The sequence below is a fragment of the Haliotis rufescens genome, unplaced genomic scaffold (assembly GCF_023055435.1).
Source record: "Haliotis rufescens isolate VD_foot unplaced genomic scaffold, xgHalRufe1.0.p SCAF_1, whole genome shotgun sequence".
In the NCBI taxonomy this organism is placed as follows: domain Eukaryota; kingdom Metazoa; phylum Mollusca; class Gastropoda; order Lepetellida; family Haliotidae; genus Haliotis; species Haliotis rufescens.
Genome location: NW_025963779.1, coordinates 35,730,173 through 35,757,485, shown reverse-complemented (window position 1 = coordinate 35,757,485; position 27,313 = coordinate 35,730,173). Strand labels below are relative to the sequence as shown.

Below are 27,313 nucleotides of genomic sequence, written 5' to 3'. Positions count from 1 at the left end.
CATCAAGGTAGTGTGTGTATTGCCCGTGATGAATTTTGAATCTTGCAAATGCTGATTTCCTTTGCTTTGGCTACTAGGATAGAGTTTGTGTTTATTTTGTTATTCCTAAAACCTGTCACCCCAAAGGAAGCAGTTTTACCTTTCAAGTAATAATAAGTCAAAGGCCACAGGTCCAAAGGACATGACCCTGCATTATATACATGTATATACATGGTGTCCACAACACGACAGTGTGTTATTATAATATTATTTAAACGCATGGAATACAAGTTTAGCTAACATTAGTATTGTATGAGAGAATTTAGAATTCATAAAGCCAACACATAATTGTAACAATGGGTTACTATAAAACCGAGGATGTATGTATCGTTAAAGGGCAAGTTCACACGGAAATGAACCAATTTTTCTTGTACTTTTTCCACATTAAAAGTGTTAACATAGAAGTGTCATAGACAAAAATATAAAAACATCATATTGAATTAACATATTTTTTGCATTAAAACGATTTATATTTTTCACATTTACCAAATGTTCTATTTCCATAACAAAAACACCATGGCTTATGCCCCTTGCAATATGACGTCATTGGTGCCAATTGATAAACATTATGACTTCATCATGCTTTGTTAGAGCCGCTTCACGTGGTGTAGGTACAGTTTTGTCATTCTAGCGTCTCAGATGCCAGCCAGAATTGTGTTATGCTGAGTCACCACTGCGCCGGAGTGTGTCGTAGACCATGTTGTTTTACCGCAAACTGGTCCTTGATATCTTTTGCGTTGAGAATAGACAGGGACCCAGTTGAATTGGCACCAATTACGTCATAATCTAAGGGGGATAACTCAGGCCTATTTCGCTCGTAAAACGAAGGCCTCATAACGACATATCATTTTAACACTATTGTGAGCTTCCTACTTTCACTGTGAAAAAAAATGAGCGTATATTTTCAAACACAGATACTAACTAATTCTAAAATTGCGTTTTGTTTAGAAAAAGAAAGAAAGTGATTTTTGCGTGTACACTTCCCCTTTAACAAGCAGAAAATGAAATTCATTTTCAACATAATCATAATCAAATGCGCAGTCAACATTCTTGACCAATATCAGCTCTCCTTCCTAATTCTATCAAATTATGACAACCGCATCTAAATCGGGCTGATGCCTGTTTATATATTTACAAATCAATTGAGGTTAAGTAAGCTTCGGTATTCAAAAGAGACCTGTATGTAGAGTAAGATGATAACCTCGGGTTACTGGTGACATATGTTTCCCACTGTTGCATATCGACATCCATTATGCGTTGTTCGAATTCGATAAGAATACGCCTTTATCTCCAACATCTTGCATTACCCATGTGTAACCGAATTCATATTCAAATAAAATATCCTTTGCGTGAGTGATCCTAGATATACTGTCAAGTCCATATAAGATTATATAACTTTGCTTAGGAAGTATGTTATCAATCATTAAAAAAGCTTTGTCCAATACGAAATACATTTTGTGACATACGTGATGTAACCTTTCACATACCTAGCTATTCAAGGCCGTTAGACATTCTGCATAACCATTGGTTGCATGAGTTCATGTCTAGTCCAATACTAGTTGTTTGATACCAATTAACTTCATGTACTGCATACCATATTAAACAACATTGTTTTGTGAAGAAATAATGAAACTTATTTAATAGATGCATCTGTTGTTTAAAGCAGCGTTCTCCTCCGTCTCCCCATTCTCTCCTCATCTTGTCCGCACAGTAACACATAAAGATTACTAAGACAAAATTGTTATGGATGAGAAACTTCCTTATTACAATTGGGCGACGTTTCAATTTTGTCTTAGTTACCATTCCAACTTCTAAATGCCACTCAAAGAAGACATAAAGATTAGTTCGGATTTTGTTGAAATGTTTAGCATAGATGCATGAAAATGTACATGTACATGTACACAACCAAATTTTGACAGTAGCGGGTGACCTCGCCCAGGTGAACACTACCAAGCTGACTGTCGTTCATTTCCCGATGAACGTCAGTATGTCACGTGATTACGTTGTCAATCGAGCGGAGTCCTACAGAACTACTTTAGGGAAATTCCTCAATGTCTAAAAATAACATTAAAAATCATTAGGGACAACTGACGACATCGATTCAGGCTATGAATGATGCGGGCTTTGAGGCCAGACAGATCATAAATGTCGAAATGAAGCGTCCATTCGAAGCTATAACAGAGAATACTCGACTGTTCTCCACACTGCCGTGTATTGCTTCGGGAAATCCAACCGCACCACCTCAATCGGTAATCCCCGTCATCATCAAAGTTCACAGACCGTTAATATCAATCCATTTTCAGCATCAGCCGCGTCTGGATTTCTTTCCAACGCTTACTTTTTCTGGTGCTCATTTCAAGTGAATAACATTTCCGTAGCCGCCATTTTCTACCAAAGGGATGTCACTCCAAATGGAAGGTTTGGGACGGATGACGTCACGACTCTCCGCGTTGATATAGTTCGCTTTAAATAATTAAAGTTTGATGTTTAATGGATAGTTTTGTTATGAGTGAGTGAGTGAGTTGGGTTTAACGCCGCTTTTAACAGTATTCCAGTTATATCGCGGCGTGTCAGCTTAATGTGGGAGGAAAGCCCGAAGTGATGCAGGTCTCAGACGTTTACCACTTCGGTGAAACCCACGAGGACGGGTATGGTGCTGACAAACCTAGAAACATAATCGGGGCGAACCGGGATTCGAACCCACAATCATAGGTTTCTGGCGTGCCCAAGGGACGCAACTCTGCACAGCGAATCGCGGCGCCTTAGACGACTGGGCCACCTGTGCCCCCAGTTTTGTTATGAGTTATGTATCTGTCAAAATAAGGATTGAAGTTGTATTTGTTGGCGTTCATCAGCTGATGAAGACAGTGCCTCACGTGAGCAAATTTATATTGAATTTCTAAATCCTTCCTTTAATGTAATCTTGAACACAGACACTTTTTAACATGAAGGTATTAATGATAAAAATATTTTCTTTAAAAATAAAAAAACAAAAACATTGTCTCATATTTTGACAAAATCTGTTAAATATGAAGTAAACTGATGTCTGTCTGAAAGTGACAAAAACTAAAACATTATTTCTGGAGCATCTGTATGAACATGTTCCCCAGCAGTATTCAATCTAAGGACAAGTACAGCTGTACCAGAACGTGTGTCATGCAAACCTGACAAGACATGGAAAAGTATTCCTTTGAGCAGAATACTACTAAAAATAAATATCAAAATGAATCTGTCTGTAATAAATCCTTACTCCATAACATTTACCTAACGTATTTTTGCATATACCATAATTCATTACTTGATTTGATGATAATTAATTAACTTATCCCATGCTTATTGGACATGTTTTCAGTGTACAATCACTGTATACAATCTCTAAATATTGCTTTTGGTTTCAGATTTTGGTGGAAGATGTGAGGTTACATGTATCCACATGTGACAGATGCCAGAGATCCAGTACGAAATTTCATAAATCATCACCTGAACTCGATTCAATCCTTGGAAACAAGTCGGTGTAGCTCTCTACTCTCTGCCAACTACTGATGAATGATTCTGCTGCATCTTGTCTCAGTTGACTACTTAACCAAGTGGATAGAAGCTAAGCCCCTGAAAGACAAAACTGCTGCAAGTGTTGCAACCTTCCTGTATGAAACTATCTCCGGCCATGGAATACCAAGTATCCAGATTAACGATCAAGGTCGTGAATTTGTGAACCAAGTTTCACATGAGCTGCACGGACTGACTGGAACAGTGCAACGAATAACCAGTGCCTATTATACCCAGGCCAATAAACTCGTTGAGAGAAATAATCAGACAATTCAGCGATCTTTGTTGAAGACACTGGAAGGGCATCAAGAAGAATGGCCACAAGCGCTACCTGGAGTTCGGTTTGCCTTTAATACCAACTGACAGAGGTTCAGTGCGTTTTTTCTGATGTATGGGAGGGACGCTGTGCTTCCTGTAGACATTAGACGTGAACCTGTTGAAGAGAAGGTAATGAAGAGTTCTGTAGCAGACTTTGATAGTGCATCACTGAAAGCCAGAGTATCCTCGTTTGACAGTCTGCAGAATGTTGTGTATCCCAAAGCCAGCAGCAACATAAGAGCTGCACAAAAGCGCCAGAAAAGAGACTACAACGCAAGACATTCTTCAAAGAAGATCCTCACCGAAGGTGATCAAGTGTTAGTGTGGAACACTCTTCGTGCATATAGGAAAGGAGGCAAACATGTTGATGCATGGAATGGGCCATTCATCATTAACCGAAGCATTGGCAAATGACTCTTTGAGTTGAAGAACCCCAAGACGTCCACTATTCCAAAATCTAAGATGAACGGATGCAACCTGAAACTGTACAGAGACCGTCTGCAAGATGATATTCAGCCAGACCGTCTGCAAGATGATATTCAGCCATGCTCAACTTCAAACAGCAGCCCCACACTAACATCCTCGAACGACGACCCTACGAATGTTGACAGGGATGATGTCGTTATAAGCTCTGTAGAAACCTCAGGCCAAGAATTTCGGCCAACTGACAAAGAGTGGAGACGATTCCAGAGTCAGAAACTTGGCCTTCCAACATCAAGAGGTGTGACATCACAGAGAACTCCGGGACTGATTCTTAGCGAACCTACAGAAGTTGATGTTGTCCAAGGTGATGCCAACTACCTATTTAGAGCTATATCAAAAGAAGTGACAGGAACTGAAGGATACGAACATCAGACATCATGTTGTAGATCTCCTACAAGATGACAGGTACAAAAGTCATTTTGAAAACTACTCTGGCCATGAAGACATTAACCTCTACTTTGTTGAAAGTGAAATGCAGAAAAATTCTGTTTGGGCAACCGATGTTGAAATAGTTGCTGTTGCGTCGCTTTTGAACACATCCATTGACATCCACACTGAGGACAGACATGGCAGTCACTTTAATAAATTTGTTGGATTGTTTGGATCGGACATTTAATAGTAATGTGTACCCGATGTTGTGTCATTATTAGTATTTATATTTGTGAAATATTTCGAAAAAGAGAGGGGGAAGTAAGCATAGTACTTGCGCTTACGATTGGAGTGTAAAGTCTCACATTATGTAAGGAACTACAAATGAGAACAGGTTCAACTTACTCTGACACAACTGCCAAGTCCCCGTTCGGCAAGAGAGCTGTTACCATAAATGAACGCCTTGTATGGCAGGGTACATTCCTCGTCGAGATTAGGTGATCCATTCATGACGGAAGACATGTGCGTCTATCAGGTCACCTCAGGTCAAACGAGAATATGGCGACACCTCTCGTGACTCCCAAATGGCTGGCAAACCAATTGGAAAAGCGTGCTCCAGAGTTGAGAGTATTTGACACAACTATTACAATCAATGGTTTAGGTGACGAAGACTCAAAAGGTAAGGATAATTTATAAACATTGGGAAATGATCCGTGTATCTCATGTGGCTCAATTGTACGCTGTACACTACAACGCAAAATTTTGTTATCGTGTTCTGCAAAATATTGCGAATAATCCGCGGATATCTAGTTACAGAGTCGGCCTAATTTACAGGTGCGTCTACAATGCCTGCTCCCGTTTTATTATTCTGCCACACCACGCGTGAAAAAACAGTTATGCAGGTGTTGCTGTGGGCTAATACCTAGCCTGAACAAAATACAAACAATATTTCCATGTACCTTGTAAGACAATCATGAATAGATATATCAGTTGATAACTGAATTATAAAACCGTTCTCTAGGTTGAAAAGCCTGTACATATATTTTTTGTAGATACATGTATTACATATTTTTGTTAATTGTGGATATATTAGGCATAAAGACACAAAAAGGTTCATGAAAGATGGATTTTTGCCTTGGAATAGAACAAGAACGAATCTTGTTTTTTCTCCGCTTCCCTGATGTGTTAAACATATCCGTTGAGTCATAAAGAACGTGGATTGGTGATTTTCAAGGCTTTTCAAGATTGACACTAAAAATCAAGACTTTTCAAGAGGAACCACAAAATTCAAGGTTTTTTCAAGCCTGTATGAACCTTGTATAACAAAGCAGGGAAAGAATACGTTACCTGCACCTTTAAATGCACTGAACAAGGTTAGTTCAAAGTGTTACATTTATATCTCAATTACTACTATAATGCGGTGTGATGCGAGACTTCTTACACCTTTCATGACAAGTTATCACAATACAAACAATATTTCCATGTACCTTGTAAGACAATCATGAATAGATATATCAGTTGATTACTGTGAATTATAAAACCGTTTTCTAGGTTGAAAATAAAAGCTGTTGATTTGATAACTTTATCCCACATTATTACAAGTATTTATATATCAATTTTCAATTCATAACTCAATGAACCAAAAAGTAATAGTCAATCCTTATAAACATATTTAATAATAAGTGTTACTAATCAATATCAGAACACAATTATCAAAATGTGCTGCAAATCCTAATTGGTGGGTGAATACATGAAAGTGATTACGTCAAATCCAACCAATCAGAAGCGTGTAAACAACTTGACATGGAAACGACAACTTGACCTTAATGTTGAGTGTAACGTCGAGATTGACGTTCATTGTGGATATTATTCAAAAATAATTAAATTTAGGGGGGACCAAATTTTATTCCGTACCACATCTGGTACAATTGTAACTGGTTCTTGAGATACCTATTAGAGGAACACGAAATTAATAACACTGTGCATGTACATGAATTTGCTTACTATAGGTACGACTTCTACCGTAGAGCATCAGTTTTCAGAAACATATGGCTTTCATACCAGTGTTTGAAATAATTTTAAAAATCAACATGGCAGTCGGACAGGTGACCCATAAATGCTGTCTGTCCATCTTCAAAGTTACCTGCACGCATTCAGATATTATAAATATTGAAAATTCGCAAAAAAAACAAGGAGGCAATTCTCATCTAGATTCAGCTGAAATAAAGCAAGCAATTACTTGAAAATCTACGAGGAGTTATGATAAAACTGAAACGTAAGTAGTCTTTAAATAATCTGCCAGACACGGACAGGCAATTATTTCGGACACACGGCGGTCTGTAAATAATCAAATCCGGACCAGACAATCCAGTGATTGACATCATGAGCTTCAATCCACACAACTGGAACACGATGATATGCATCAACCAAGTCAGCCAGCCTAGCCAGCCTGACCACCTGATCCGGTTAGTCGCCTCTTACGCCTATTCGCCTTCTGTGGCAAGAATGGGTTGCTGAAGACATTTCAGGATACAAATATGAAGATTAGAGCTGTTAGGTATTGACTTAACATATAAAACCCCTGAAAAGTTGACATTGTCAGAAGAAAAACCTTGCAAACCTTTACGTTTATTTGCCTGATCTTCTCTATCTTTGAAATTTGAAAAATGAAAAAATTCAAACAAAAAGTATCTGTTGACTAGGGGTGTAACAATACATCAGTGCACCGGGCCATTATGTGTTTTCATGTGACGATACGGTTCATGATATGTTTTATTCTGTAACAATACAAGACGACACACTTACTGAAATATATTACTTCCCACTCTCTTAGCGTTGTCCCTAATACTCCATTTCTCTGTTTCAGTGCCCATATAGACGGTGCCCAGTTCTTGAACTTGTTCAAAAGCACAACGCCAACAAAACACCTGCCAGTGAATGTACCAGATCCGGCGGAATTTCAAGATTACGCGAGATCTCTCGGGATTAATACATCCAGTCATGTGATTCTGTATGAAAACACGGACCTTCATGGGTTTGCCGCGCCAAGAGCATGGTGGATGTTGCGAGTAAATATTGTTTACGATCTGACTAATCTCTTTTATTGCCCGACATCTACTGATCGATATTACATAGATAAGATTCACTCAACGATAACGTTTTAACAGTCAGTCTAACTAAGTCTTTAAATGGCTCCCTGTTTCTGATTTTGCGAGTGTATATTAAAGAATGTGTATATTAAAGAATATCGCGGAAACCTTAATACCTCCAGTTCCAAAACCATTTATCTTTAATAAGTACACTGACTATTTCGATTAAATAAGTTATGTGTCAAAAGGAATGACCATGAAAAGGGTTTGGGGTTACAGCCACTGATACTGTCTAAAAATAATAACATCGATCGCGGCAATACACTTCATTAAATAATAAATAAATATAATGAAATAAATACATTGATTCAGAGCAGATTTTTATTTATTTATTTCAGTAAATTGTTATCTTCGGCAGAATGATTATTACATGAGAAGATCGGTGACTTTCTGTCCTGCAGTTCTATCAACACAACCGGCCATATATACTGACCAAACGTTACAGGGGTCATGGAGATTTGGGGGGATATTTTTTATTAAATTGTGTGCTCAATCACTGCATAATCCGCCAAAATATTCATGATCCCTACCTTTTTAATATAATATCGCCAACTATAAGATATTTTCAACTGAAAAATCAAACATATGATAAAATCAGCTCATGGGTATAGGTTCTCTTGGGTCTCTAGTTTAGTTTTCGAGATAAGATACCTTTGTGGAACTTGGCCCTGTATTGTAACATGTTTGATAGAGAAAGATGAGTAATTTCTGTGATTTTCTGTGAACTGTGTACACTATATGTTGTAAATGTTTATTTTATGTTCATCGCCGCGAATGGCTGTAAAACTGCTGACGCGGCGTAATGCAATTTCTACTCTGGAAATATTTATTTAGACCTCTCTCTCTCTCTCTCTCTCTCTCTCTCTCTCTCTCTCTCTCTCTCTCTCTCTCTCTCGGTGTTCCGAAGCAATATGTACTCTCATTCTCTCTCTCTCTCTCTCTCTGCCTGTCCAGGCGTATGGGATACGGAACGTATCAGTCCTAGACGGTGGTCCGAAGCAATATGTACTCTCACTCTCTCTATCTGCCTGTCCAGGCGTATGGGATACGGAACGTATCAGTCCTAGACGGTGGTCCGAAGCAATATGTACTCTCACTCTCTCTATCTGCCTGTCCAGGCGTATGGGATACGGAACGTATCAGTCCTAGACGGTGGTCCGAAGCAATATGTACTCTCACTCTCTCTATCTGCCTGTCCAGGCGTATTGGATACGGAACGTATCAGTCCTAGACGGTGGTCCGAAGCAATATGTACTCTCACTCTCTCTATCTGCCTGTCCAGGCGTATGGGATACGGAACGTATCAGTCCTAGACGGCGGTCTGAAGCAATATGTACTCTCACTTTCTCTCTGCCTGTCCAGGCGTATGGGATACGGAACGTATCAGTCCTAGACGGCGGTCTGAAGCGCTGGCGGTCTGAAGGGTACCCTGTGTCTGATAAGACAACACAACATCAGGTAGGGGACTTCACGCTTCTGGGGTGGACCCAGGACTTAGGGATAGCGTGGAACCACTTTCTCAACTGGTGGGTTGGGTAGGGATGGCATATTTATGTAATATACATACATTCATTGTATGCATGTGTCAGTGAGTGAGTGAGTCAATGAGTGAATGAGTGTATATAGGGTTTCTGTTATTTTGAAGAGGGTGCGGTGAGGGAAGAGGGAGGTTGAGTTCTGCTATCCCCTACTGTCCCCTTACTGCCTGCGATGTAGAGTAGATCGATCTGGTGTAGACTAAACATAATTAAACTATATATTGCATCGCAATGACGTCGAATGTAAATGTACCGACGGGAATTAAATGTTTCTTGTATCAACGCAAAATTTACCATCAGGTAACTCTACACAATTTGTGGATTAATATAATGCTTCTTGTATGTAAAACATTTCAATTGTGGAAAAAAACGTTAATAGCTTTCTATGATAACGCTGTGACATTGCCTTCATCTTCCCGAGGCAAGAGAGTTAACTGACTATAAAAGTCTAGTTTCCACCCTTGCCGAACTAAGCTGGAATTATGGAGTTACATTTTGGCTGGACTAACGGGTCTAGGTTCTACTACACCAAATCAGAACCAGTTGGGACAGTGCGGTTTTCTTGCCTTCAGTGCAGATCGAGAGATATCTGCAGGCTGTGATTGGAGGATATTCTGTAAGATTTTTATGTCTTTCAAATGTACATCCATCCAGTTATTAAAACTGACCATGTTTTTCTATATTTAGTACTGTCTTTTTCAACATGATCACTTATGCTGAATGTGACCACAGCTATTTTCAAGTAGGTGACATTTGTTGCGAAACTGTGGGTGGTGTGTTTAGCTTCCTGTACTCGGAAAAGGAGCTGACTAAGCTAGTCATTTTTTATGTTTCTATTGCTGCTCTAAGGCCAAACTGTGCACACACGTACAGGTGATAGCTGTTGAATGCTTAGTTAAATTCTTTTTAAATATAACGTTACTAAAGAAGTCTATGGGAAAACATTTGGTTGTGTGTAACCTCTATGCATAGTCCGGTTCGTAAACTGTCGTGCATATTTCGGTCGATTGCAGGATTTGCAAAACTGTGCACCGCCAACTCGTTGTCAACAGATATTTTCCAAATCTTTTCATGTTTTTAATCAAGGTTCTCACGTGATTTGACGCATTTCGCGATGTAAGACCCGTTTTATCACAATATAAATATTGATTATTGAGTCAGTTAACTCTCTTGCCTCGGGAAGATGCATTACCTGTACAGTGTACAAACCATATGCCCCACATCATGTAACTGTAAAATACAATTATATTTATTATCAATATATCGTCAGCCCTTTTGAGAAAATGAAGATGATCTCTCTGGCTGGCTGTCCACCACATTACTCATCCATCCATCCATCCATCCATCCACCCATCTATCTATCCACTGCATTCTTCTCACTATTTTCCCATCAGAATGGAGATGTGACTGTAACAATAGATAAAGGTTTACTGGCGTCCTACAATGACATCATGACCTCCGCTGATAAACAACTGGTGGACACAAGACCTCCAGAAAACTTCGCCGGCGAGGAGCAGGAGCCATCTCTGTGTGAGTAACTTCCTCCCAGTGCGCGTGTGTGTGTGTGGGGGGGGGGGGGGGGGGGGGGGGGCAGTTGCTTCCCTTGGATTTTTTTTATAGAAACAGTTTACTACGGCCTTGCCTCCAGAATACAATTGAAGCCTTACTGTCAGATCAAAACAGCTTGCAGTCTCAGATATGGAAATACAACCTAATCAAAAGATGTATAGTAAAAATGTATGTTATGTAGCAGGCTGGTTCAAATCCGGGGCAGATTAGGTGGGGTATAACTGAAAGTACGTATTCATACCCTGACGGCGTGGGTTGTTGCTCATACGATCGACCATTGGTTTGCTTTGCCCAGACTCAAATATTTACAAGCCGCCGCGATGTAGCTGGAGTATAGCGACCATGTGCGGCGTGAAACAACATCCACTCAAGCATTCACATGTAGGTCAAGCATTCAGATGCAGAGCAATGCCACAAATATAGGGTAGAGATGCAGGTCACGTTATCGTCATACCTTCATGTATTGCAAGTTCGCTGTCCTTTTCATTAAGAGTTGGGGCGATCGGGTAGCCTAGTGGTTAAAGCGTTCGCTCGTCACGACGAAGACCCGGGTTCGATACTCGACATTGGTACAATGTGTGAAGCCCATTTCTGGTGTCCCCCGCCGTTATATTGCTGGAATATTGCTAAATGCGGCGCAAAACCATACTCACTCATTAAGAGTTATCTACCCTTTGCACGGCGACCCGTAACGAGCTGTCAGATTGCCAAATGGCGGTTGTTCCGAGGGACGATTTAAACACAAGCGACGTTAATTGTCTTTCGACGACAGTGGACATTTTATATTGTTAGGAATAAGAATAACGTATTTTAATGCCTAAAGGGACATCCATAAACATACGTTCGGTTTTATTAACGATCGAGATACTTACTGAAAATCGTGACTTCACAAAACCATTCTGTTTCAATACTTTATCGTCTATGTAACCTGTTAACGGTATTGTTTTCGTCACTTTGTCGTACAGTCCTGCAGGCGTTTATGCCCGCCCTTAGCATGAAGAAGGAAGGCCTTGACCTACAAACAGGTCACATACCAGGAGCTGTGAGTGTCCCCTATCCTTCCATGTACCAAGAAGATGGTGTCACATTCAAGACCAAAGAGGATCTGACTGCATGTACGTGTTTCACTCGTCGGGCGGTATAGTACTTCTTTAATGTATGTGAGTGAGTGAGTAAAGGTTTAACGCTGACAAGGACCATATTTAACTCATACGTGGCGCGTAACTGTATTCCGAAGGTCGCAGATATCTTTCCTATTTATGTCAAACTCAAGGGTAGGATTGCCATAGATCAAGAAACAGAATCTCTGCGTATCTGGGATTCGAACCTACGATCGGATGATCCTAGCAACTTAAGAAACTTAACTCAGTTCGGACAAACTGTAAGCTTTCTGAAGCTTTGAATAAGTATAACAGATCAAGGACGAAAAACGGTTTTGGAAAACACGATGACGACCTCCTTCAAACCACGATCGATTTCTTATTCCAATTTGGAATTCTTATTCAAAACTTTCGATGTAAAAATATCGATTTTGGAAGTGAATAAAGAAGACATTCGTTTGTAGATTATCACAATATTTTATTATTTGTAGCAGGGGCGGTCGGGTAGCCTAGTGGTTAAAGCGTTAGCTCGTCACGCCGAAGCCCCGGGTTTGATTCCCGACATGGGTACAATGTGTGAAGCCCATTTCTGGTGTCCCCCGCGGTGATATTGCTGGAATATTGCTAAAAGCGGCGTAAAACCATACTCACTTACTCACTCTCTATTATTTGTAGCAAATTAGATATATAGAAGTGCGCGCTGTAAGTCCTACTACCCATATTGGCAGACATTTCAAACGGACAATATGAAAAGGCTGATATTAAACAGTGAACGGCTGAGGAGATACGGTAACAAGGGCAAGTGGGTGAGTATGGTTCTACAACGCCGCCTCCCGCAGCTAAGGGAGATGGGAGCACATTATGTGTCTGCCTAGCAGGTATTTTTGTTGTAAGGTTGTGTTCAGTACTGAGAACCTAATATCTGGTTATGTGTTTCTGTGGTCAGTGTTCCAGAAACAAGGCGTGAAACTGAAGCAGCCCATCATAGCATCGTGTTACGTCGGTCTGACAGCCTGTATCTTCGCCTTGGCCGCCAGTGAATGCGGACTCGGAGACGTGTCGGTGTACCATGTAAGTGTATACTGTCGAGAACAGGATCCGCCACCGGCACCCACGTAACAATAGTACAGCTTGATTACACATACAGCATCACCTCTCTGTGATGCTGTCCTGTATCAGTGAGTGATGAGATGGGTTTAACGTAGCTTTGAACAGTACTAAGTCACTGGCGTGTCAGCTTAATGTGGGAGGAAAGCCCGAAGTGATGCAGGTCTCAAATGTTTACCACTTTGGTAAATCACACGAGCAGGTGTATGGTTATGACAAACCTAAAACATAAGGATATATCTTACTGTCATTTGTTTCCATATTCGGTGGGAAGCCAAAGAGACTTATTTTTTTAATCATGAAATGAAACCCGTTTGAGGACGAGTATGAGTATGTAAATCAAACATCTGTCATTATATATTGCAGGGCTCCTGGGTAGAATACGGACAGAGGGCGCCACAGCCGAAGGTCCAACGATCCCGTTTTTCCTCTGTCCCTTCCTCCTAGAGGCAGTATTCGACGGGTGTTATGTAGTACACATATACTGATATATACCATTGTTTGTAACCGTAAATTTATCATTCCATGATTTGTGACGTTTGCTTTCCGAATATACAAAATATCATGACTAGTAATCACATAAACAGATCCAACAAACCTTTACTACTGTGCTACTGTTAACGAGCGAGCGTAGTTAATGTCAGGTTATGTCAGGGCGCCCCCATTTAATTACTAGAGTATTGCTAAAAGCGGCGTAAAATAACTCAATTATGCCACGAAATTTATTTGAACTAACAATGCATATTTTACTGATAAAAGGTCATTATTTACATTATTGATTGCAGGATTTGCAAAGCATATGCAACGCCAACTCATTGTCAGCAGATATTTTCGAAATCTTTTCATGTTTTTTAATCAAGCTGCTCACGTGATTTGATGCATTTCGCGATGTAAGACCCGTTTTATCACAAGATAGATTTTGATTATCGATCAGATCGTCCTCACTGGGCGCCGCCATTTTGTTTGAAGCAAATGCAAGTGATTCGACAGTTGGAATTTGATTGGTCAATAGGAGAGGCTTAGAAGGTACATAACTGGTAATAGCCACTGGTGGCGCTGCGATCAAGCGCAGTAATTCGAGCCTAGTTCGGCAAGGGTGGAAACTGGACTTTTAAAGTCAGTTAACTTTCTTGCCTCAGGAAGATGATAGATAACAAGTAGCTCACAGATAATTGAGTGAAGCCAGATATACCTGTCAGTAAGAATAGCAAATAACACACAGGTAATGAAGACAGGTATACAGTGAGGATTAACATGGTGAACAAGCTGATTGAATACTAACTTTTAAAAAGTGTGTTGCTTGATTAGATCTTCATACACAGACGGTGAAGCACGAGCATGAAAGGGCATACCACGGGTCATTGTTGAGACGAACCCACGATAGCCAGTGTTAATCGAGCGGCAATCAAAACGCTCAAGATGCAACACAAATTAAACATTCCGTATGACTATTTTTACTCAGTGTTTAACAGACATATGTGTAGTAATAAACAGATAAACATCCTTTGTGTGTCTGTTGTTTTCTCTGAAGGACAGGCACTCTTGAACAATTCAAACGTAAATGTTGCGAGGCATTGCTGGTAGAAGCGTCTGTAAAAGGCGCAGTTTTTCCATGGGAGACTACTCTTCTTGCCCTGTGGCGGTCGGGGAGGGATCAGATTAATTCCGTCACCCAACTTTGTGAATGTTGTCTTACGCCGTTATACAATTTGGCAGCATGTCACTAGGAGATGTGGAGGGTCAATGGAATGCAAAGTAATTGATACATCTGCCATGCATCCTATGATATAATGGGAGTCTCTGTTTTCAATCACTTTGAAAATATATTTTTGCAAAGCCGTTCGAAAAAAACAACATTGCTACATCTTTGCGACCTTAATGTCCTCCCAAAACAGTGTTAAACATATGGGCGACCACAATCCTGTCAACAAAGAAACGCAATCTCCCTGATAGCTGTTGAGCTTCTGTGCCTGTTGTGGTCTAAAGGGTTGTATCGATACAGTTTGTGGCAATACGATTCGTACCTCGATATTTTCAAAGGAATTTAATACCGCCCAAATGGTTAACTTAGGTAAATTAAATTAACAGTAATACTTGTACATGCCTTTAGAATAATGAAATCACAAATTTCATTTTGACACATTTTACATGATGTGTATCGACTTTACATCGTGTTATAATGTATCGTGAATATAAATATGTCCTTATCCAAATACTATCCAAATTAAACAGCCATTGTGGCCACCCAATACTCATTTAAAGCTGATTCTTTTGACAAATATAGGACACTTGATGACACTTGTGGGCTGGGTTCCCCGAATGTCAACAAATCTAATACCAAATCATGTGGGTTTTTACCATAACTGAATTAATAGTTCCACCCTGCCTTAGTATTACGAGGTAGCGAGGAAGGCATCTCCGAGATGCAGAGCATTATGTCCGATGGGGTGCGATGACACAGCCAAGTCACCGAGTCTGACCACCCGATCTCTTAAGTCGCCTCGTACGTCAAAGATAGCGATAGGATGCAGGGCACGTATTCTAACCAGGAATCGAGAGATCAAAGCCAGTAAAATACCCACCTGTGAACTTAACACTAAGAACCCTGCTGTATACATCTTTTACCAAAAGGCATTAGAAGACGGTACGTGTTGTTCAATCAACACCGCTCCCTTATTATATATAGTATACATGTACAATCAAGAGACCGCCGTGGTCTAGTGGTAGAGCGTCATCCCTGAGACCAGAAGGTTGTGGGTTCGATGCCCGGCCGCGTCATATTAAATGACATTAAAAGTACTTGTTGTTACCCTGTCTGGTGCTCGGCATTTAGGGGCTAAAACAATGACTGGTTGGCTCGGAGTCAATATACTGTTCTGAGTGGGGTATTCATGTTAAACTGCGGCATGGTATGTCAGTGAGGTAGCACTATGAAACCGACATTTGTCCGGATTAGTACAAGGAACCACACACACACACACACATACACACACACACACGTGCATGCACGTCGCAACATAAGGGCAATAATCTTGAACGCAACGTTAAACTTCACTCACCTCGCCTCGCCTCGCCTCGCCTCGCCTCGCCTCACCTCACCTCACACCTCACCTCACCTCACCTCACCTCATCTCACCTATACATCTTTCCGTTACAGAGTTCCAGAACACAAGTCGAATACAGTACATAATGAGTGACTTGGATTCAACAATGAGATGTTTAGATATAAATAGTTTAAATGTTTTTTGACTGTGGAATACTCCTGTCTACCTAAAAACACTAGGAATGAAATGCGACCGTAAAACAGTATGCATACCACTCCAATCCTGTCACATCAAAGAAAATCGATGCAGTTGGCCATTGTACGGTCATACAATCTCAGTCGGAATTTGTCCTGGCAACCGTTACATTAAACCGAAACTACACTATACATGTATGTCTTTATTGCACGATGTTGTTTGCGATACTCGTACATCCTTACCGTGTCTATGAAAACATGCCGACAGTGACGCAGGTCTCGTGCGTTTAGCAATCTGTTGAAACCCAAGAGCACGGGTATGGAGCCGAGAGACCAAGGATCATAATCGTGGCGGATCTGGGATTCGAACCCACGATCATAGAGACTAAGGGGCGCAGCTCAGCACGACAGTTGACTGGGCAACTGCTGGCGAATATGAAACTTGTGTGATATTTACACAACATGACATATATACTCTTCAGGCAGTAGATGTGCGCATACAGTGAACCTCGCAATTCGGAATCCCGCCTACTAGGATATAAAATCCGTAACCAAACCAAGAACTGACTTTTGTGTACCTGGTCTCTCCACCAACCGGACATTAAGTCTAACTCGCCAGACCCCAGTTAGTTTAGAACTGTTACCTTTAAGCAGGTTATATCAATCCCCAAGTCTTCCTCAATCTGAAACATCGAGGTTTTTCCCTCAAAGTGACTGTTTAGCCAATTGGCCAATCACCTTGCTTGTCTGGGTGGTTTACATCCTACTCTCGAGATATTATCTAAGAGGGCAAACAACAGATATCGGCGAGTGTTTTCAAAGGTTCAAAGTCGAACTGCACCTGATGACTTCGAGGATCAGACCTGCTAGTTTGAAGTCATCAATCAGTTTAATATACCGCACATTGCTCAATCGGTAGGAACATTAAGGAAAAACAGCACGCTATGAAGCTATTTCTTTTGGTTTGATAGAACAGAGACAGTGACCTGGGTCCACTTGCACAAAGCAGTCTTAGCGTTACGACGATCGTAACTCCCATACTATAACATAGACTTACGACAGTCGTAGCCCTAAGGTAGCGTTGTGCAACTGGTCGTTACGAATGTCGTTAGTTCTCTGTGTCCCGTCTATCTTGTGTATTCACTTGTCATGCTGGTATGTCGGGTTTGATTCCCAATGGGGCTACATCAGCGGGTTTTCTTGGTGGTCGTCTATAAAACTCCATTTTGTCTCTGAAAGACCATATATACCGATTTCCACCGTGATCACACTAGACCACACTAAAGCTCATTTGAGGAGGGGTAGGTTCCCAGAGGCTCATGCTTGTCTCCCCACGGGGATTCTGTGTCCCGTTACCCAACTCTCCATGTCTGTCTCCACAAGGGAATTCTGTGTCGGATTCGTTACCCAGTACTTCATGCTTGCCACCCCAAGGGAATTCTGTGTCGGATTCGTTGCCCAGTACTTCATGCTTGTCACCCCAAGGGAATTCTGTGTCGGATTCGTTGCCCAGTACTTCATGCTTGTCACCCCAAGGGAATTCTGTGTCGGATTCGTTGCCCAGTACTTCATGCTTGCCACCCCAAGGGAATTCTGTGTCGGATTCGTTGCCCAGTACTTCATGCTTGTCACCCCAAGGGAATTCTGTGTCGGATTCGTTGCCCAGTACTTCATGCTTGCCACCCCAAGGGAATTCTGTGTCGGATTCGTTGCCCAGTACTTCATGCTTGTCACCCCAAGGGAATTCTGTGTCGGATTCGTTGCCCAGTACTTCATGCTTGTCACCCCAAGGGAATTCTGTGTCGGATTCGTTGCCCAGTACTTCATGCTTGTCACCCCAAGGGAATTCTGTGTCGGATTCGTTGCCCAGTACTTCATGCTTGTCACCCCAAGGGAATTCTGTGTCGGATTCGTTGCCCAGTACTTCATGCTTGCCACCCCAAGGGAATTCTGTGTCGGATTCGTTACCCAGCTCTTCACGCCGTCTCCCCATTCGTTCAAAATTATCGCACGAGCCGACTTAAGCTGGGCATCGAGTGTGACCAGGTTGAATGTGTGTCATCGTACGCCGACGACGTGGTTCGTTGTTAATACTCTCAGCCAACGGACGAGATTTAAGTAATTACTGGTCGCCGTAATTACAGCGATCCGCGGCGTAAAATAACATCCATACACTCACTCAGACGGACCTCTGCAGTGTAAGGAGACGCAGTTTATCAATGCCTAAAACTCTTCCTTTTTCACAACTTAAATCACTGCAGAACATTTAAAATATCACAAGGCAAAGTGAATTCATATTCTAGGACTGCTAACTCTATTCACACAATAAACTCGTCCTGTCTGACTCCATCACGTTCGGTGTATGAAACGTAAACAATCAAACAATACCGTCGCTAAAAAAACAACAGGAAATCGACAAGACACCCAAGGCGTTGACAAAAGAACCCTGAATTTTAAATTCAAACCTATTCATATCTGCACAGGGGCCACTTAACCGCGTACGGCTATGCGACAAGTGCTGTAATTCACCTCAGATAGGTAACCCACCTTATCGGACTTCCTTATCGATTTCTCGAATATTAGGCAAGAGACAGAATTAAGAGCTTTTGAGGACACGAGCTTCATGGTGAGGATTAAACCCACCCGTCTAACCACCCAAGGCTTGGTGACACAGTTGTGATAGCCCAAGGTGAGAGTAGGCCCATCTGCCGCCATTCATCGCATGTGTCGTGTGTAGGTAAAGGCTACCTACTCTCTACAGGTAAAGCGGGCTGTATTGCTGGTCGCTGTAGTGTGACTATACAGTGTTGTTTCCCACATCACCGTGTGGTAGTGGTGAGTTCGACGTTGAGCGTGGAGACAGTGCTGTTGGTTCACTCGTCACGGATCTACCAGTGATTTGTGTCAGTCTAGTGTATGCTGTTTGACATGTGGAGAGCGCGGTGAATATACTGGAGGAATACAGTGTACCGTACGGTAGGTGTTGTTGTTGATGTGTTGTGACTTTAGGTGTCACTGTCATCGTCGACTGTGTGGTGTGGTCACCAAGTGTCGGAGTTGTGAGGTGTTAGTCGACACTTGGGTAGGTTCATGCGATGTGTTGTTAGGTCTACGGTGGTGAAGTGTTCTGTGACGCCATTAGTGATCTGAATTCCCATTCTCTCGTTGACACACGCTGTGTCTCTTTATCTCTCGTACACACTGTCTGCCCCCTTCTCATATATGTATCTGTTCTCGTGAGACAATTTCTTTCTCATACAAACTCTGCACACACTTTGTATCATTCTAACATACACACGCGACTCTCTACGCTCACACACACACACACACTTCCCACACGTGTTTCTCTCTCACACACACAACAGTAAATGTTGTCATATATGGACAATGTATGAACTAGTAACATGACAACTGTTTTGAACTGGTATCAGTGTGATGTAGCCTTGCCAGAGCCCCACGTACACGGTACAGGTATTCATGTCACGTTGTGAGACATGTCACGGTGGTCACATTAACGTGACACTGTCATATTCCTTGTCTGGAGACAACAGAAAGTTCTTCATTATTCAAGCATAGAAAAACTATTGTTGTGTGTTGACAACAGTCGTCGGCCATGATAGGAAATAGGCCATGACAACACATTAAATTACAACAAGTTTTTAAATTACAGTGGGCAATCCCTGCATATATTCATGACAGTCTATTCGTAAAACTCGCCTTAATCAAATGTTCATTAATATTCATCGTTGATTTATTCGCTCTTCCATGGTACTTATGCGTACATGATTTGATGTAAGTGTGTGCAATGAAAACGACCGAATAAAGACGTGTTTTCTTTATTGCTAACAAAGAAACAGATTAAACTAAAAATATGTCGATAGGATAAGTCCATTGGTGTCAAGACTGTATTAATTGATAAATTTCTTCTGTATATGCAGCTTAAGATATATTAGTCAGTTGTTTAACGCCACAGTAGGCCACAATGTAGCTATGTTTTGATAAACTGAAAATAATTTAGTCTGATTTTGCGTCCGACAATGAAGTGGTTGATATTATGAACACATACTCACCTAGGTCACAAATTGTAATTATGTCTCCCTGTCTTTATGACGACAAATATGTTCTGCAGTGTGTGTGTGTGTGTGTGGGGGGGGGGGGGGGGGGGGGATCTGGAATCCCCTGTTGTCAGCTTCTCAGAATTTTACCAAGTATTCCCCACGATCTTTCACCCACCCACTAATGTAACAATCAATACGTTCTATTTTCAGGGAGGTAGTAATAACGACCAAGCAGGGTTTTAAGTGGACGGCATGGCAATGTGAGTAGGGATAACCAATAAATTTGGTTTAATAGCCACAGAACAGCCGTAATCAAGTTGCCGTGAAATATCGTATTCCAATACACTTAATATTATAAAAACACGCCCTACCCAAGGGAGGTTACTCAAGTTGTATCACGTCCAGGATGACACTGCCATTACGTTTGACAATGATTCTACAATATTGACCTAGAGCAAATTCGTAAGCTTGTTTTTAGCCAGCTTAAAACCAGCTCCTGTCCTATGTTAAACTGGGTAATTATATCGTAATAGGAGAGGCAGATTTTATGGTAAAGACGCTAGATTCTATTTGGTGGAAATGTTGGCAATTAGTCTGGTATACCCTCGGGCCATGGTTTTTGTGACTGTTTTTCCTAAAAATAGCGGAGGCATCTCATCTGTGCATTGATCGTATATAATGCAACATAAACCGAGCCTCGACAGGGACCAGTATGACTTAAACATGGATGTGTTCAATGTCTTAATAATGTATGTAAACTGCCGGGCAGAAGAAAGTATACACTTGAAAACTGTATTTTACCAAAATATTACAAACGTTATTAATCTGAAAAAAGTCGACTATTGTGATATACTCATTGATATGATACATGTCATATCGCTTGTGGTACCCTTATAAAATACATCACCATCGAATTACCATTTCTTGTTTGTTTCATTTTTAGCCACCATAAAACAAACATGGGTGTCTACTTTCTTTTGCCCGGCTGTGTAAATCTACTTTCGACCTTAACATAGAAATGTGCTACTGACGAATTTCGCCAACATTGAACCCGAACACCACGTAAGCGTTTGTTTCTTAGCAAAATATATTGTACTTATATGTTTATTCAGTCGTTAAAGGACCCAGAGCGAGGGCTATTCCCACCAGCAACTGACGCTGGTGAAGATATTGTGTACAGGTGTACGATGACGCATCGCTCCACCGGAACACTACAGCCTCATCACGGTGGCCTATGGATGTTCGAATCTGGAACACCCAAACCAGTGTTTGATAACATGAGCACGTCCCAACCCATCTTCCCGAGGCAAGAGAGTTAACTGATTATAAAAGTCCAGTTTCAACCCTTGCCGAACTAAGCTGGTATTATGGAGTTACATTTTGGCTGGACTAACGATTATATGCATAGTCCAATCAAAATCACGCAACGAAACCGATATCCGGTTCGTAAACTGTCATGCAGAGTTCGGTCGATTGCAGGATTTGCACAGCATGTGCACCGACAACTCGTTGTCAACACATATTTTCCAAATCTTTTCAAGTTTTTAATCAAGTTGCTCACGTGATTTGATGCACTTCGCGATGTAAGAGCCGTTTTATCACAACATGGATCTTGATTGTCGATCAGATCGTCTTGCCTGGGTGCCGCCATTTTGTTTGAAGCAAATGCAAGTGATACGAGAGGTTAGTTCTGATTTGTCCATAGGAGAGGCATAGAAGGGATATAACTCGTCACAGCCACCAATGGCGCCACGATCGAGCCCAGGAATTCCCGCCTAGTTCGGCAAGGGTGGAAACTGAGACTTTTAAAGTCAGTTAACTCTCTTGCCTCGGGAAGATCGCCCCAACCATGAGTACGGTGACTCACAAGCCGCCAGGTTTGACCCTGTGATCACCAAAAGTCGTGCTATAATACACAATGTAGTGCGTATCTGTCGTAGACTAATCCTGGTTTTGTTACCGCTTCTAATAATGCCAGGATGGATTGGTAATGTATATAATGTTGTCCATGAAATGCTCCAAATTCCTCGTGTGACGGCTAAACCGCTTTAATACCAACGGGCTCTAATCCCCTGTAATCAATATAATATATACTGAACAAAATAAGTTGGGGATCATGAATATTTGGGGGAATATTTTTTCTAGTGAAACTAAGCACACAATTCATAGAAAATATCATCAGAAATATTCATGTTCCTAGCATCATTTGTTCAGTATATGTTTTTAATATATCGTTTCCACATATGTCATTGATAGATTAATCCGTGTGTTAATTCTACGTCAGTGGCCATGAATACTGCAGTACCTCCCGGACAGAGTACCACACATGAGTGACAGCAGTCAGAAGTGACTGGTGCATGATTAGAGATATTCACACACTGACTGGTCAACCGTAACCTTCCAACGTCGTGACGTCATTGACGTCTTCGTCCGGTACCATTCCATGATTTCCGTCAGCAGGATGCAGATTGGTCAGATTTTCTACCAATAAATGTTTCGATAATGGTACATGCTGTCAGTCGCTATTATCAGCCATGACAAAAGTAAATTGATCTCATGAAAAGTAGATGTTTTACTCCGATTCCATCTCCTGTCGGGAAAGATCTTGTCTAATGATATCGCGGTTAAATCGTAGGTAGAGACTGGGAATCTAAATATTCCTGGAAATAATAGGTCCCCAGTCACTCATGCTTGCCACACTAGTATTAAATTCGAATAGGATAGTTACAATACGCGTACGTGACCTGGTTAATTGTGTGACATGGCTATTAACAATCCTCCATGATACGGTCGTACTGTTGCTGAATGCGGCCTCAAACAACATTTACTCACCTATCAAAGATAAACTTGCCTTAATAAACAAAGCATTAAATGAAGGCGTGTGCATATACCAGTGTGTGTAGAACGGGCTGATCGGTCAATCGCTTCCATATCGAAATCGTGATATCTCAGTTCGACGTGTACTTTCATTTCACGATTTATCGCGATGTCGATACATTTGGGTAATTGTGGTCCACATATCGTTAAAAAAACGTATCTTATTTGTTAGTCTCAATAAGCAATGTGGACAAAATGATGTCGTAAATTCACACTTAGGAAACATTCCCTCAAAGATAATACTTGCTGCGTATTGTTATACAATGACTTGATTATTTGTCTTCAGCAACCCATGCTTGCTGTAAAAGGCGACTATCGTAAGAGGCGACTAGCGGGATCGGGTGATCAGGCTCGCTGACTTGGTTGATGCATGTCATTGTATCCAAATTGCGTGGATTGATGGTCATGATGTCAATCACTGGATTGTCTGGTCCAGGCTCGATTATTTACAGACCGCCGTCATATAGCCTGAATATTGCTGAATGCGGCGTTAAACAACAAACAAACAAACTTGATTATTTACCCGTTATTGATGATTGAGTTATCCTGTCAGGTGATATTTTGCAATATCACCATGGATTAAAATAAATATCAGGTAACGTTGAATTGTGACTTGTGATAAAACACACCCCTACTGATATGTAATGTACATACCAGACTGCACGGTGCTCTAATGGATGTTCACACATGCACGAAGAGCAGCAGGTGATTGGTACGCAGCTGTAACTCCAGCGATAACAAAGACGCAGTGACTAGAGGTGCAGGGGTAGGCAAACACGATGTTAGTATCCGGGGTGTGGGGAGTGGGATGGTCAGGAGAAGATAATTCCTATCTGCAATATATATTCGCCTTCAAATAACTGGCACACCTGCATTGTCTTGCCCTCGAATTGTGAAATATAATCTCAAGATAGACACTACATTTCACCGGTCAGAAACTGTGACTTGTATGGCATCCTAGAAGGGAAAGGGACATTGTCGCGTTGTCTACTTGGGGAGGGGGGGAGGGAAAGGATATAGAAAATATTGAAAATAAATGCTCCACACACACACACACACACACACACACACACACACACACACACACACACCCCACACACACACACACACCACCGACAACCACGCCGAGTAAAGATATATTTTTGAAACAGGTGCGCAATCATTAATAGCTGGAAGCGCCCGTTAAATCTACAACAGTTTGGCAGCGTACTCGTATATTTCCATGGAACACAACAAACTCAAAAATACATTTGCTATCGACATTTGTGTCAGAGAGCAAAGGTTTATTTGCACGTGATATCATGATTTGAAAGCAGTCGTATCTATGTGCTGAAACCGAATTAACCTTTGATGGTAAAATCAGTCTTATTGACTGTGCGCGAAGACGTTCTAAAACACTGAGTAAGTCTTACTCACAACATATCAGTTCCAGGTTGATAAAAGCTTGCCTGAAGTGCTAAAATATATTAGTTTCGGCTCATATTCTTCATTGCGGGGTTGTTGTCAGCCCGCTTAGCCACGTGGAAAGTATAGATAATCAAAAAGCAGACGAAAACCTTTGTTATTTTCCACTGAGCAGCGAAACAGACGTCAAAGGCGGCATCTGATTACCGCGCATGCGCTAAACTGTTAAACACACGCCTCTAAAGGTCAAAGTTGGTAACAGTCTTTGAAAATGTGATAATACCTGTCAAAGCACATAGGACGGAATAAAATTACAAGATATGTATCACTGTGGCAGGGCTGTCAACAGTTGTATTAAGTAGCAGCTCAAGTTAGAGTTTCCTTTTTAAACCCCGCTGCCACCCGATCCTGAAGCCGGATTTCTAGGTTTACTATGCCCCTTGCAGAGGCAGACATTTCATTTTGAATCGAGCCATTTGAACGCAAGTTCAGGTGACCGGTCTACTTCCTTGTGTAGAAGGTTTCAGATCCTCCAAGGTATTCGGCTAGTCATCGTCAAATGTTATCAACGGAAACCTTTTTGCTGGCCTTTATCCCTGAGTTTTTTTATTATGTTCCGGTCGTGTCATACCGAAAAACGTTAAATCATGGGACTTGTTGTTACCCTGCCTGGCGCTCGGCATTTATGGGATAAAACCAGGACTGGTGGGCTCGGAGTCAGTATACTGTGTCTGAGTGGGGTATCCATGTTAAACTGTGGCCTGGTATGTCAGTGGGGTAGAACTGTAAAACCGGGGTTCGGCCTAAGACACAGTAAACATACAGTAAACTACGTTTATAACGAACACGCTTATAACGAACTGACGGATATGACGAACTGTTCGTTTGGTCCCGGCCATTTGCTGTAAATTTTATCATATAAAATTGATGGATATAACGAACACATAACGAAATAACGGATACATACATGCATGCATACATGCATACATACATACATACATACATACATACATACATACATACATACATACATACATACATACATACATACATACATACATACAGACAGACAGACAGAGCGACAGACAGACAGATAGACAGACAGAGCGACATACATACATACATACATACATAGACATAGACAGACAGCGACAGACAGACATACATACATACATACATACATACATACATACATACATACATACATACATACATACATACATACACTCTCTCGTACACACGCTATGTAAGTGCAATAACCTTGAACGCGACGTTAAACCCCTTTTCACCCCACCTCATCATACGATAGTGTTTGAAGTAACCAAGGAGGATATATTGGAATGTATCAAACTAAAAATATGGTAAGAAAAATGCAATTACTTTGTCAACAGATGGCGTAACAGAAATAAGGGTTTGACAAACCTGAATCAACTTGCAAGGGCTTCTGGGTGTTCCTAGACTCGGAACCCTTTAAAACCAAATAGGATTGTTTACAATTACAAATGCGTGATTGGTTTCAAAAATCTTGTTTATTTTGGGCAAGGAATGCTGTTCCCAGTGCGCATGACTAGACTATGTCATGTCATACCTGTAATGTATAGCGAGTGTATTCAGCGGAAAGGGATTGGATGCCCATGCCTTCTCGAATCGTGATGAGCTGTTAGTATGTAATGTTAGTATGAGCATTGAATTCGGATATGCCAACGTCTATAGCATGACATGCATGGTATGCAACACTATTTAAGGTACACTGCCAGGCAAAAGAAAGTATACCCTTTTAAATTTGACCAAAATATTGCAAACGTTATCAAACTAATACTAGGCTGAAACACTGCAAATGTAAGGTCCAAATCAATTATAATACTCGTATGAAATACGTCAGCCGTTCTTGTTGTATTTTAAGCCACCATCAAACATGGGTGTATACTTTCTTTTGCTTAATTTAGTTGTTACATGTACGTGTAATTGATTTCTTAAGAGTTTTACTTTTAATTTAAATCAAAATGTCATTCGAGAGAAATAACACTTAATGTCACTGCTACTTTCTGTCAACCCCAGGGGGGCACGGGTGGCCCAGTCGTCTAAGGCGCCGCGAATCGTTGTGCAGAGTTGCGTCCCTTGGGCACGACAGAAACCTATGATTTTGGGTTCGAATCGCGGTTCGCCCCGATTGTTTCTAGGTTTGTCAGCACCATACCCGTGCTCGTGGGTTTCACCGAAGTGGTAACGTCTGAGAACTGCATCACTTAGGGCTTTCCTCACACATTAAGCTGACATGCCGCGACATAACTGGAATACTGTCAAAAGCGGCGTTAAACCCAACTCACTCACTCACACTGTCAACCCCAGAGTTCCTTTTGTCTTCTTAGTCGGAACGTAAAGAACAGCGAAAAAAAAAACATCATTAATAAATATTTGTCTTTTCGTGGCGTGGCCTGTAAATGCTGATTTATTCACTCGTGGCTGTGTCCAAAGTGATACTATCAACGTTGTAAGGACACTCGGTGAGATAAACATG

General features: G+C 41.3%; 2 protein-coding genes across 2 annotated transcripts in view; both read left to right on the top strand.

Annotated features, from left to right (window-relative positions):
* The first annotated feature begins 10,836 nt into the window (after positions 1 to 10,836).
* On the top strand, positions 10,837 to 14,077 carry LOC125379484 (thiosulfate sulfurtransferase-like). The gene is made up of 4 exons (XM_048395772.1): positions 10,837 to 10,972; positions 11,977 to 12,126; positions 13,058 to 13,182; positions 13,585 to 14,077. The coding sequence occupies exons 1-4, from the start codon at positions 10,894 to 10,896 to the stop codon at positions 13,663 to 13,665; spliced, it is 435 nt and encodes a 144-aa protein (XP_048251729.1). The 5' UTR covers positions 10,837 to 10,893; the 3' UTR covers positions 13,666 to 14,077.
* A 4,859-nt stretch (positions 14,078 to 18,936) lies between these two features.
* LOC124139504 overlaps positions 18,937 to 27,313 on the top strand; it is a 46,946-nt gene continuing 38,569 nt past the window's right edge. The window contains exon 1 of the mRNA XM_046506622.2: positions 18,937 to 19,432. The gene's annotated coding sequence lies outside the window, so the exon portion shown is untranslated. The remainder of the gene's footprint in view (positions 19,433 to 27,313) is intronic.

Bases quoted from the DNA above. Each gene is read 5' to 3' on its own strand.
- LOC125379484 (XM_048395772.1), top strand. From the start codon at position 10,894: ATGACCTCCGCTGATAAACAACTGGTGGACACAAGACCTCCAGAAAAC. The intron at 10,973-11,976 runs GTGAGTAACTTC...TTTGTCGTACAG, and splicing joins GGAGCAGGAGCCATCTCTGT to TCCTGCAGGCGTTTATGCCC. The intron at 12,127-13,057 runs GTACGTGTTTCA...TTCTGTGGTCAG, and splicing joins CAAAGAGGATCTGACTGCAT to TGTTCCAGAAACAAGGCGTG.